Source organism: Cimex lectularius, unplaced genomic scaffold, assembly GCF_000648675.2.
Source record: "Cimex lectularius strain Harlan isolate CLEC.00 unplaced genomic scaffold, Clec_2.1 scaffold37, whole genome shotgun sequence".
NCBI lineage: Eukaryota > Metazoa > Arthropoda > Insecta > Hemiptera > Cimicidae > Cimex > Cimex lectularius.
Genome location: NW_019392682.1, coordinates 1,084,222 through 1,096,960, shown reverse-complemented (window position 1 = coordinate 1,096,960; position 12,739 = coordinate 1,084,222). Strand labels below are relative to the sequence as shown.

At 34.4% G+C, this 12,739-nt stretch overlaps 1 protein-coding gene across 1 annotated transcript; it reads right to left on the bottom strand.

The window, feature by feature from the left end:
• Positions 1 to 234: 234 nt before the first annotated feature.
• Positions 235 to 12,064, bottom strand: LOC106665556 (UPF0528 protein CG10038). Its single transcript, XM_014392047.2, has 7 exons — positions 11,659 to 12,064; positions 7,216 to 7,394; positions 7,019 to 7,157; positions 6,836 to 6,955; positions 4,247 to 4,363; positions 1,532 to 1,616; positions 235 to 1,458 (listed from the first exon to the last, which is right to left on the bottom strand). Exons 1-7 carry the CDS (start codon positions 11,905 to 11,907, stop codon positions 1,352 to 1,354), a joined length of 996 nt encoding a protein of 331 aa, XP_014247533.1. The 5' UTR covers positions 11,908 to 12,064; the 3' UTR covers positions 235 to 1,351.
• Positions 12,065 to 12,739: the final 675 nt, after the last annotated feature.

Sequence of the window (12,739 nt, the reverse complement as noted above, 5' to 3'; positions counted from 1 at the left end):
TTCTGTAGCATTAGTTAACATTATAATTTAATTTTTAGCATACCCATGGACGTTTACTTTATAGTTTAAAATTTCAATTACTAACTTTTTAAAATAATTTATCTTTAAATGACAATCCTAATAAACAGTTATATTTATTATTTAAAAAATAACACATATAAAGAAAAATAGTGTAATTGTATAAATGGATAAAAAAATTTAATATTAAGCGAGTTTTACTGATATTTTTTTCTTTATCATCCTGATTTGCTTATTCTTAACTGTTTTTGACAGATGTGTTTTCACCAATTTTAGTAGTTGTCTGTACGTATAGACAGACATGGAAATTAGTATTTGTACGATGATTAGAGACGATCAAGCTATAAGTTCATCACCTTATCTATTTCACATTTCACTAGATAATTTTGTTAACAAAAACAAAACATTTTATATTTAATTAAAATTAACCACAAATATCTTAACTTATTTATTAACTAAAATAAACACACATCACATTACACAGGGAAAAAATCCTTGCCAACTTGTAAACTAATACATTAATATAACTACTTATAAAATATATTCAAATCTATCCTTGAAGTTATTAATAATTATAAAAACTTCCATACCAACTAGGCCACTTAGGATTAGAGAATTTTGTTCTTTGTGCTTGACCACTCTCAGCATTATTAATTTGAAAAAGTCTTATAAAACAAAAATTATTTACATAACATTCAATAGTTTTGATATTTAGCGATATTCCTTTGACTGAGCTTGTACTAATTAGCGCTAAAGTGATTTTATGCTACAGAGCGTTTTTAATTTTAACATCCTGTTCTTTTCACAGCCACCAAGTCACAAACTCGTAAACTCTTAAGTAAAAACTTTCTTTTTAACTTTCCGTTTGATTTTAAAGATATTAAACCAATCGATATTTGATTATGTTTATGTAAAACTAAACTACCTTTATTATTATATATATAAGGATATTCTCTTAATAATAGTAATATTTTATAGCTTAAACGTTCTTCCATTTTTATCAAATTTGATCCTTTTAGCCTCAACAGTCTTGCGATTTTATGTCAAGGTGATTTCCAGCATGCTGCATTAAATTGAATTCATTCGAACCGATTTTTGTTTTTTCGTTACGCCACAATAAAACTACGACGAAATGTTAGAAACTTTCACGAGCCGAACTATTATGTATATACTAGACGTATTAAATTTCATATGTAAATCGACAGCAGTCACAACACCAAAAGGGAACTAAAGGTGGTTTTGAAAGGTTCGAAAAACGGTCAAAAGCTCAAACATTGAAAAGAAGGTTGTCCTTCGACATTATGTAATTAATGCAGCATGAATAACGCCCTTGTCATAAACTTTCCTGCGCAGATACAACCCGCAGATCGGATCTTTCTTCTAAAAATTTAAAGAGCGATCCGATGCAATACCAAGATGTAAGTTCATGTTTTGCTATCCCTGTATTAAAAAAAAAAAATTAAATAAATAAGATAATACATGTATAAACAGATTTAAATGCAGAAAAATCTACCTGCTGAAACGCACTGAATTTCTCCAGGTTGTTCTGGAAGAGGAGAGTCTAAAGGGTCAGTGCTTGACACCCAATTTCTACCAATCTAGAATCAAAATAATTTCTTAACAATTTTGACTTTTTTATTTAATTGTCAATACGTATATAATGAAATATACGTGTGTCTCTTCAGTTTTGGGCCCAACCCTGAATTCGGAGAACCAAAAACAAGGTCCCAGAGGTTTTTTTATGATCGGACCTGACTACATTAATTTAATTTAATGATCAGGCACTTTTTTTTGATATACAAAATTCCAATATTCAATTCAAACCAAAATATTAATTAAATTTAAATCTTTTATTACAATTTATTTTCAAACAAGATTACAATTTCTTTTATTAATTATTATTTTTAATTTAAAGAATCTTTTATTCTACAATAAAACCTATTTCAGAATCTACAAACATTAATTTTAAAATCGAATTTAATTATTCGTTTTATAAAGAAAACTAAAAGTAAAGGAAATTATTATTATTGCTACTATTATTAATTTTTGACCACCAATTAGAAAATACAATTAATATTTTAACATAACTTTTAAAATCAAATGTTATCTCTTTTAGTTTTCTTTATAAAAATATATTTTTTGTTACAACCCTTTTTTTAAATTAAAATACAATTATTATTTTTAGTTTTTTGACGTCAAAATATAAAATTACTCACTTGAATTGTGTGCACACCAAATTTTTCTTTATTACAAATAAATAGCTCTTAACCCAGGAGAACCAAAGGAATTGTTTTTTTGACTGAACAAAATAGCCCTTTCCTAGCCCCTATTCTTTCACTGTCAGATGTGTGTGGAGGGGCATGGCGGTACATTCAAATCGAAACGTTACATACGTATGAAAAGTGTATTAACATGGGTTTCCATTGCGTGAAAATCACTCATGCAACTGTTTCGCAAAACTTGTCTTCCATTGTGGGCACCTAGCCAGGACTGCGAAACTTTTGGCGCAAGGATGTTTTGGGGTGACCCGCCAAGCTTTGTTTCTTTTTTTTACTGTTTTTATGTTGTTTTATGTTTAGTGTTTCAGTTTTTAGTGTGCATCAAAGTGTTTCGCATTGTTTTGTCTCTCTGTATAAACGCACTTTTCTCGAGTATGAGAATGAACCAACAGGAGTGCATTCGAATATATCACAGTTTTCGATTTTTGTGGGATCCTTAAGATAAAACTCATCATAACAAGAACAATAGAAAGGAAATGAAGGAAATGAACATTAAAACGGTACTAAGACAAAAAGTACAACAAAAAGTATCGCCATGATAGCAAACACTGAAGTAGAAGTAGTTTTGAAAACCAATTGCTCACCTTGTTTCACCTCTAGATTGCAAAATGTTTCACCTCGTGGAAACAGTTTACCCGAGACAATTCTTGCATTTAGTTTCACGAGTGATTTTTTTGCACATTGGAAACCCATACAGAGCGATACTGGAGTGAGGGCTGGAAATCAATAATGGGATTATTTTGTGTCAAGGAGCAATCTATCTGCTGACAATGGACCGCCCCAACAAATCAACTTTAAATTCGAAGGTTAGATTGTGTAAATAACGTCAAAGTCATTTTATTAACCACAAAAATTAACCTATTATTTTTATAGGTATTAATTTTAATATATTACAATTAATCAAGGTTTTTAGTTGAGATAAAAAAGTCAATAGCACGAGCGGGATTCGAACCCATCTTCGGCTAGATATGCCGCTGCTCTACCACTTGAGCTATCGTGACCTCGATCCACTCGGACATCAACTTCCCATCTCAACCACACCTTTTGAATTTTCCCTCCGTTTTCCATTTTTCAAATGTCGGATTGGATTCTCGGATTCCTACAGCACACCGGTGAGTCCTAGTTCATCGAGGAATTTGATTAGTCGGCCCGGTTTCAGAGGTTCAATTTCTTCTACGGTTACATGTCCTCTTGTGGCAAGGTTTGTTAACAGGTGTGATGCTGTTTCCTCTACTTCTTTGCAGAATCCCATGTTGTGTTATACCAATTTTCTCCAAATGGCCATTTAGTCTGTAGTGTCCCGTTAGGATTCCCTTGATTCATTCTATTACTTCATTCCAAAGTTTGTTAGGAGGTTCTTGGATTGTTTGTGTCCAATCAGTCAGTCCAATTGTCCCCTCATTTTCTTTTTATCCTTCTATCTGACTCAGTGATAGTGTGAGTTCCTATGCCACAGAAGGTTTCTGATCCTATCAGCGGTGTAGCAGTTCTTTTCCTTGCAAGGGTGTACGGTTTCTCGTTGCCTTCTGCTCCCATGTGTCCTGGGCTGACTTTCTTCTGCATACCTACTATGTTTAATTCGGTTTTGCAGTTCAACTCCATTTTTGAACTAATGATGTTTGAGCTTAGTGCTATGATGGCTGCTTGGCTATCTGGCATATCTATGTTCTTGTTTTAGTGCCCTTTATTCAAGTTGAATTGAGTACATCACTATGTTTACTAAATACATATATGGATTTATAATGTATATTCATTAAATTTTTTAACTAGTTGAAAAATGTTTAAATATTTTTTTTTAATTGACTTAAATTTTTAAAAAATATAAATAAATAAACTTATACCAAACCAAATTTTTTTCACATTTTATAAGTAATGCAGAAAGGATACGATTTGTATCCTAACCTAATTATACATAATTGTAACCTAATTACAAAAGCATTAAGTCATACCTTTGATAAATGATCAGCAAGTACTGAAGAAACAGCTCTAGGGATTTTTCCGTGGACAGAGTCGGTTAAACCGATTGCAAAAACCCTATTTAGGAAGTCTTCTTCAAATTGAGATGCCTGTAATAAAAACAGGGGTTTTCATTACAAATTTACCTGATAAATGCTCATTATAGGATAAGACATTATACTAGGTAGAATTCAACTGTTCTTTTTTTTTCTTTTTTTTGGGGGGGGGATGAATGTTATCTACTTCTAATTGCACAGTTCTATAAAATAGATTGAATTTTACTTTTTAACTGTCAGATATTGAAGACTCCATTGCACTTCATGCTGTTTTTATGTTCTAATCTTCTATTTCATTACAAAAAAAGGGGCTTGGTATGGTACGGTAATAAGTATTCTAGGAAGCGAGGTTTGTGCTTCCCAGGCACTGCAGCTTTCTGGTTTACTGTACCTCCCTAGTACCTTAGTTTAGTGCAATAGACTCAATCCTTCCCCTTAGAAGTATCAGGTCATTGACTGTCGCTGCTACAATTTGATTCCCTATGTTTTTTTCATATGCTATGTTAAATCTCCATCGAGCTGTTCTTCGCATTCGAAGATGATATGGGTGGCTGTTTCCTCCTCCTCATTACATAATCTGCAGATGGGATCATCATTGAATAAGCCCATGTTGTGTAGATGTCTCAGATGCCAGTGATCAGTTAGTAGTCCTACCACTCCTCTGAGTCCAGCCCTCCTCAATTGTAGCAAAGATTTTTCCAGTCTTGGTGAGAGTTGTTTCATCATAAGTTTACTATGTCTAGATAGAGATAAAGTGAAAAATACATGGATGTATGCAAAAAATAAAACATAAAATATTTCTCTCCCCCTCTCATCTCTCACTCTCCCTTTCAAATACCCTCTTTATTTACATTAAACAACTGTCTAACTTCTAAATGAATAGTCCCATTTTTAGGAAGAAAAAAAGGAGAGAGAGAGAAGCAAAGGAAAAAAGAGAGAAGGCCGAGAGGAAAAAATAAAGATTGTGAAAGAGAGACAGGCAGACAGGTAGAGACAGAGAGAGAGAAGCAAAAAAAAAGATTGTGAAACAGAGAGAGAGAGAGTGTGAGGCTGAGAGAGAGAGAGAGAGAAGAAATCGAAAGATGGTGAGACAGAGAGGGGGAGAGAGAAAGTAAGAGAGAGAAGCAGAGGAAAGCAAGAGAGAAGCAAAGGAAAAAAGAGAGAAGGCCGAGAGGAAAAAAGAAAAATTGTGAAAGAGAGACAGGCAGAGAGAAAGAAGCAAAAAAAAAAGATTGTGAAACAGAGAGAGAGAGAGAGAGAGAGAGAGAGAGAGAGAGAGAGAGAGAGTGAGTCTGAGAGAGAGAGAGAAGAAATCGAAAGATGGTGAGACAGAGAGGGGGAGAGAGAAAGTGAGAGAGAGAAGCAGAGGAAAGCAAGAGAGAAGCAAAGGAAAAAAGAGAGAAGGCCGAGAGGAAAAAAGAAAAATTGTGAAAGAGAGGGAGAGAGTGAGGCTGAGAGAGAGAGAGAGAGAAGAAGAAAAACGAAAGATGGTGAGACAGAGAGGGAGAGGGAGAGGGAGAGGGAGAGGGGGAGAGAAAGAGAGAGAGAGAGAGAGAGAGAGAGATGTTGGTTCAATTTGATTTAATCTTCAATATATAACTTGGACATGTTAAATATGAATATCTACTTTCTTTTTGTAAAAGTGCATTATTTTTGAAGAAAAATTAGCTTTCTTTACTGAAAATGGGACTATTCGTTTAGAAGTTAGACAGTCGTTTAATTTAAGTAAAAAGGGTATTTGAAAGAGAGAAAGAGAGAAAGAGAGAAAGAGAGAGAGAGGGGGGGGGGAAATATTGTATGTTTCGTTTTTTGCTCAAAGTCTAGAAATTTTGTTGAGTAGATTAAACCTGCACAACCTGCGAGTGTTGAAGATTTTTTTCCCTTTTCGCAACAGCAGAAGTCACATGAACCCTCAGGTTTATGAAGACAGCCAATTAGTAAGATGTCAAGTTTGAATGCAGGCCCACTGGATTTGAACCCAGGACATTTACCCGATGAGGTGATGAGCTTGAAACCCCCCCCCACCTTTCCTAGAGAATATTACAAACAATGGAATTCCACTAGTGAGCTGGGAAGATTAAATCCACTCCCATCTTACAAGACGCTGTACATGAATGGCTTACATTTTTTTATTAAATACAAATTAAACTTCATAAATTACTATTATACTATGAGTACTTTTAATTCTCCTTTTTTATAGAAGAATAGAAGAAAAGAAATAGAGTTCCATTTCTATCTTAGTAGATGTAAAATTTTCTTATTTTAACTTTTACTTACTCGCTTAAGATGAAGTGAATCTCAAACAAATTTGAGCAAAATATCAACCAGCAACCAGCAGATTTATTTATTTAAAAAATAATAATAATAATAAATTTAAAAAATTAGACTCCACTTGATTATTTTAAGAATTTTACAATATTTTAATTGACATAGAAAATGCTTAAAAAGGTTTTTTTTATACTTTTCAGTATAAGTCATTAGAATTTGTCATTATAATCAGATTTGTATAGAATTATTTGTACTCACAAGACTCATTGTAACAATGCCTCCAAAGCTGTGAGCAACAATCGCTATTTTCTGAGCCCGTGATTCACTAATATAGTTATTCCAAAATGTATTTGCATGTTCCTGTGGAGAGCTGCTGCCCTGTAATTTCAGTTAATATATTTTTATTTTAATAATTTATATTTTAAAGTTTGAGTTACATACAGGTATTGATTGTTTATTCCCGTCGACCACTCTATGGTTGTCATTGGTGTTCAAGACATATACACCGTAACCCAGCTGTGTCGCTTTCTTAATGTAAGGAATCTGAGTGCCCGAATCCAGACAGTCGTTGATGATTAGACTGCAAATTGATTTTCTCCTTATCGAAAACACCCAAAAGTAATTATCGTTGGATATACCTTCTGGCCCATTGTCCAGCTCTGACTACTCCGCTGCCATGGATGAGGATTATGAGCTTATCCGCGCTGTCTACGTTTTCAGTGCAGAAAATAAAAGAGGCGTTGTTCTCGTCTTTAGGAAGTGGAAGTCTACGCAATCCCTCACTTTCGAGCAAGTCGTAAACATAATGTGTTATGGTCTGAAACAAACAAAGAACGTCTATTGTATGTATTACGTTTTACGGCCAAAAATAATTGTAGTTAAAAAATTAACTTTTCAACTTTTTGAGAAATACTACTTAATTTTTTTTTTAAATCTGTTTATCTAGACTTTTCATGTTTGTTTTTATGTATGTTTTATTTTGTATGACTAAAATAGATTCAATTTAATTATACTTTGTCATTTGAAAAAGACGTGAGAATTAGTCATCAAGCAACTAAAAAAGGCAGAATATTGTACTAGTTAAAAATTAACTTTTCAGGCTTTTGAGAAATGCTAATTATTTTTTTTTTTAATCTGTTTAATCTAGACTTTTTATGTATTTTTTTATTTACGTTTTATTTTTTATGACTAAAATGGTAGTTGGATTAATTATACTTTGTTATTTGAAAAAGAAATGGGAATTAGTCATCAAACAACTAAAAAAGGCAGAATATTGTACAAGTTAAAAATTAACTTTTCAAGCTTTTGAGAAATATTACATAATTTTTTTTTTAAATCTGTTTATCTAGACTTTTTAAGTTTATTTTGATGTACGTTTTATTTTTTATGACTAAAATAGTAGTAGGAATCAATTTAATTATACTTTGTTATTTGAAAAAGAAATGGGAATTAGTCATCAAACAACCAAAAAGGCAGAATATTGTACAAGTTAAAAATTAACTTTTCAAGCTTTTGAGAAATACTACTTAATTTTTTTTTAAATCTGTTTATCTAGACTTTTTAATGTTTGTTTTATTTTGTATAACTAAAATAGTAGTAGGATTCAATTTAATTATACTTTGTTATTTGAAAAAGACATGGGAATTAGTCATCAAACAACTAAAAGAAGGAAGAATATTGTACAAGTTAAAACATTAATGTTTCATCCTTTTGAGAAATACAACATAATTTTTGTTTTAAATCTGTTTATCTACATTTTTATGTTTGTTTTTATGTATGTTATACTTTTTATGACTAAAATATTTGTAGGATTCAATTTAATTATACTTTGTTATTTGAAAAAAGACATGGGAATTTGTCATCACAAATTAAAAAAGGCAGATTATTGTAAAAGTTAAAAAATTAACTTTTCATCCTTTTGAGAAATATTACTTTTTTTTTTAATCTGTTTATCTAGACTTTTTAAGTTTGTTTTTATGTACGTTTTATTTTTTATGATGTAGCATGCATCAAACAACTAAAAAAGGCAGAATATTGTATAAGTTAAAAAATTAACTTTTTTCCTTTTGAGAAATATTACTTAATTTTAAAAAAATCAGCTTAATCTAGACATTCAGGGTAGCCAGGAAATGTTTAAAATATTATATTTAGTTTTCCATTAGCTCCAAGTTGGTCTACAAGTTCCTGGTAAGTCATACCAAAAAGTTCCTAAATCTGAACTAGAACCGAACAGTTGACACAAAAACCAGGCAACAGGATGACAGTATCAGCCAAAATATATGTTCATCACTGTATGCAATCAACAAGAAATCAGAGGAAAAAGCTATTTCATGTTTGGTAGTTTCTATCATTTTGGCATGCTTACCCTTAGCCGTTTTGGTCTCTTTTGGTATTTCACCACCTTCAGTCCATTGAGGGCATCATAAAACATAACAGATAACACAAATACCAAGCAACAAAATGACAGGGGGGGGGGGGTCAGTGGCTGCAAGGTTTAATCTTTGACACGCCACTCATCACTGTAAGGTAAAGGTCCTGGGTTCGAATCCTGCGATCTTGCATTCGAACCCGACATACTTACAAATGGGATTTTTTTTTCAAAAACACTGGCACCATGAGGGTTCATATAACCTCTGTTGTTGCGAATCCTCGTTTAGAAAAAAAAATTAAACCTTCAACCTAATAGTTGATCAGTTTTAATGCGTGATAAACTTTTTTATGTTGGAATTTATGGATTGTTTTAATTGAAGGGACTAAAACTAGCTTTATGACTAAGTAAAATGATGAGCTTGTCTAATAACGATTAGGAAAGTTGGTTAAAAAAACGAAATGTGAGAGGGGCCGTGGGGATCAAACGATGAATTTCATTATGCCGGTATAATAATCATCCAGCAGCGCTGCATTCAAACCCGACATACTACTACTCGTAAATAAATAAAAGAAAAAAAGAAAAAATGACAGAGTCAACCAAACTGTACAGTCATTATTGTGTGCAATCAACAAGAAATTGGACCATTACACTATTTGAAGTTTGGTAGGTGCTTATCCTTGGCTGTTCTGGTCCTTCAAACTCTTTTGGCAATTCACCACCTTCAGTCCAAGTTTGAGGGCACCACCAAACGAGACATACAACACAAAGACAAAGCTATAGGATGACAGAATCAGCCAAACTATACTTTCATCACTGCATGCAATCAACAGGAATCAGACAATTTCAGATATTTGTAGTTTGGTAGTTTCCTCTCATTTTGGTATGCTTTGCCTTGGCCATTTTGGTCCTTTAGCTCTTTTGGCAATTCACCACCTTCAGTCCATTGAGGACACCACCAAACAGAACAGATAACACAAACGCCAAGGTATAGGATGACAGAATCAGCCAAACTATACTTTCATCACTGTATGCAATCAACAGGAATCAGATGATTTCAGCTATTTGAAGTTTCGTATTTTTCTATAATTTTGGTGTGCTTATCCTTGGCCATTTTGGTCCTTTAAAATTTTTTGGTATTTCACTACCTTCAGTCCATTGAGGGCACCACCTGAACAGATAATACTAAGACCATGCTACAGTATGACTCATTAACCAAACTATACAGTCATCAGAGTATATAATCAACAAGAAATCTGATCATTTGACTATTTGTAGTTTGGTAGATTCCTCTCATTTGGTATGCTTATCCCTGTTCTGGTCATTCAAGCTCTTGGCAAGTCATCAACTTTAGTCCAAGTTTGAGAGACCACAAAACGTAACAGACAACACAATGACAAAGCTTAACAGCAACTATACTTTCATCACTGTAGGCAATCAACAAGAAATTGGACCATTACACAATTTATAGTTTGGTAGATTCCTATCGTTTTTGTATATTATCTTTGGCCGTTTTGGTCTCTTTTGGCATTTCACCACCTTCAGTCCACTGAGGGCACCATCAAACAGAACAGATATCCCAGAGACCAAACAACAGTACGACTCATCGAACAAACTGTACGTTCTTCACAGTATGTAATCAACATGAAATCAAACTAGTTTCTTTGTACTTTGGTAGTTTTGGTAGATTTGGCACCACCTGAACATATAATACTAAGACGTACTAACACCATGCTACAGTATGACTCATAGTTTGGTAGTTGCCTATCATTTTGGTATGCTTATCCTTGGCCATTTTGGTCCTTCAAACTCTTTTGACAATTCACCACCTTCAGTGCAGCTGTGAGAGCACCACCAAACAGAACAGATAACACAAAGACCAAACAACAGGATGACTGAGTCCAACAAACTGTACATTCATTATTGTGTGCAATCAACAAGAAATCGGACGATTACACAATTTATAGTTTGGTAGATTCCTATCGTTTTAGTATATTATCTTTGGCCGTTTTGGTTTCTTTGACATTTCACCACCTTCAGTCCATTGAGGGCACAATCAAACCGAACGGAAATCCCAAAGGCCAAACAACCAAACTGTACATTCATCACACTATGCAATCAACATGAAATCAAACTAACCCAGAGCTTCGTAGTGTCGTAGTTTTGTATCCATGGCTGCTTTGGTCCATCAGAATGGTTAGATTGCTTCAACTGTACATTCATCACACTATGCAATCAACATGAAATCAAACTAACCCAGAGCTTCGTAGTGTCGTTGGTTGTAGGAAGAATCGGTGGAAACGTTAAACTCGAAAGTGTTTTCCGTGATCTCGCCTGTCTGTTTGTCCAGCTTCGTCAACCTATTCCTCCTGCACTATTCAGAAATCGTGAGATGCAGTCTGGTGTGATGTAGGTTTCAGAAAAACATCATCACACTATGCAATCAACATGAAATCAAACTAGTTCATCTTTGTACTTTGGTAGTTTTGATAGTTGTGGCACCACCTGAACATTAATACTAAGACATACGAAGACTATGCTACAGTATGACTCATCAACCAAACTATACCTTCGTCATACTATGCAATCAACATGAAATCAAACTAGTTCATCTTTGTACTTTGGTAGTTTTGTATCCATGGCTGCTTTGGTCCATCAGAATGGTTAGATTGCTTCCGTACCACCCTGGAAACAATAATTAAAAGGTATTTACCTCTCCCAGAGCTTCGTAGTGTCGTTGGTTGTAGGAAGAATCGGTGGAAACGTTAAACTCGAAAGGGTTTTCCGTGATCTCGCCTGTCTGTTTGTCCAACTTCCTCAACCTGCCCTGCTCGTTGAACTTGTAGCCGAAGCCCTCGATGCTTTTGGGAAAGGTGACCTCCCTGGATGACATCCTCGCCGAGTTACACTTGAAGACGAACCCTGAGAATATGCTTCTGCAGTTAACCCTAAGGCAGAACATCTCGCCTCATCGGAGCATCCCGCATCCCCTTTTTTTACATTTTCCGACGGACGGAGAACCGTTGGGGAAATTACATAAACGGGCGGAAGAATAGTTAAGACACCAACCTATACTGATAACAGCATACACGACTCATGTAAACATCCAGCACTGATAGTTACACATCCCACCACTCTTCGTCTTCATTTTCAACATGCACTGTGTCATAGCCGGGGAACACCATAGAATTCACAATACAACTAATAACTAAAGTTGACAAGGATCTTCGCCAAGGATGTTATAACATTCAGGAAAGATGTTACCCTAATGAGACCTAAAATTAGTAAACTGGTGCACTCTGAAAAATCAGAAGTTCCGTTTAAATCAATTCAAGAAGCAAACATGGTGTATACAGAAGCAAGACAGAAACCAGCGAAGGGTGTGCTACAATTGCATACCAGATTGATTCTGAAAATATTAAGTTATCAAACCATTGCAGCAACAATCAAGCCAAGCAGTTAGCAGTAGCCAAGACGCTGGAATGGTTGTTAAATTCATTACGAGATGCCAAACTCCAAGCAAGAACATTAATTAGCTCAGACAGTGAAGTTGCAACTGCCCTGATAATCGGTTTGATACAACCACCTGCCAGTAGAAAAAAGAAAATAGAAATACGAGACCTCCTAGGACGCCTCTGGCCTCTCCCTGATAGATCAGGGGGAGTCACCCACCTTGTTGCCTGAGCGACTCCGAGGTTGGGCTCTAGTCAGGCGCCATCGACTTCTTTGGTCATTTCGGTCCCTAAAACTAGTCATTCTCACACTCACTCATACAATAAATACATACATACTCC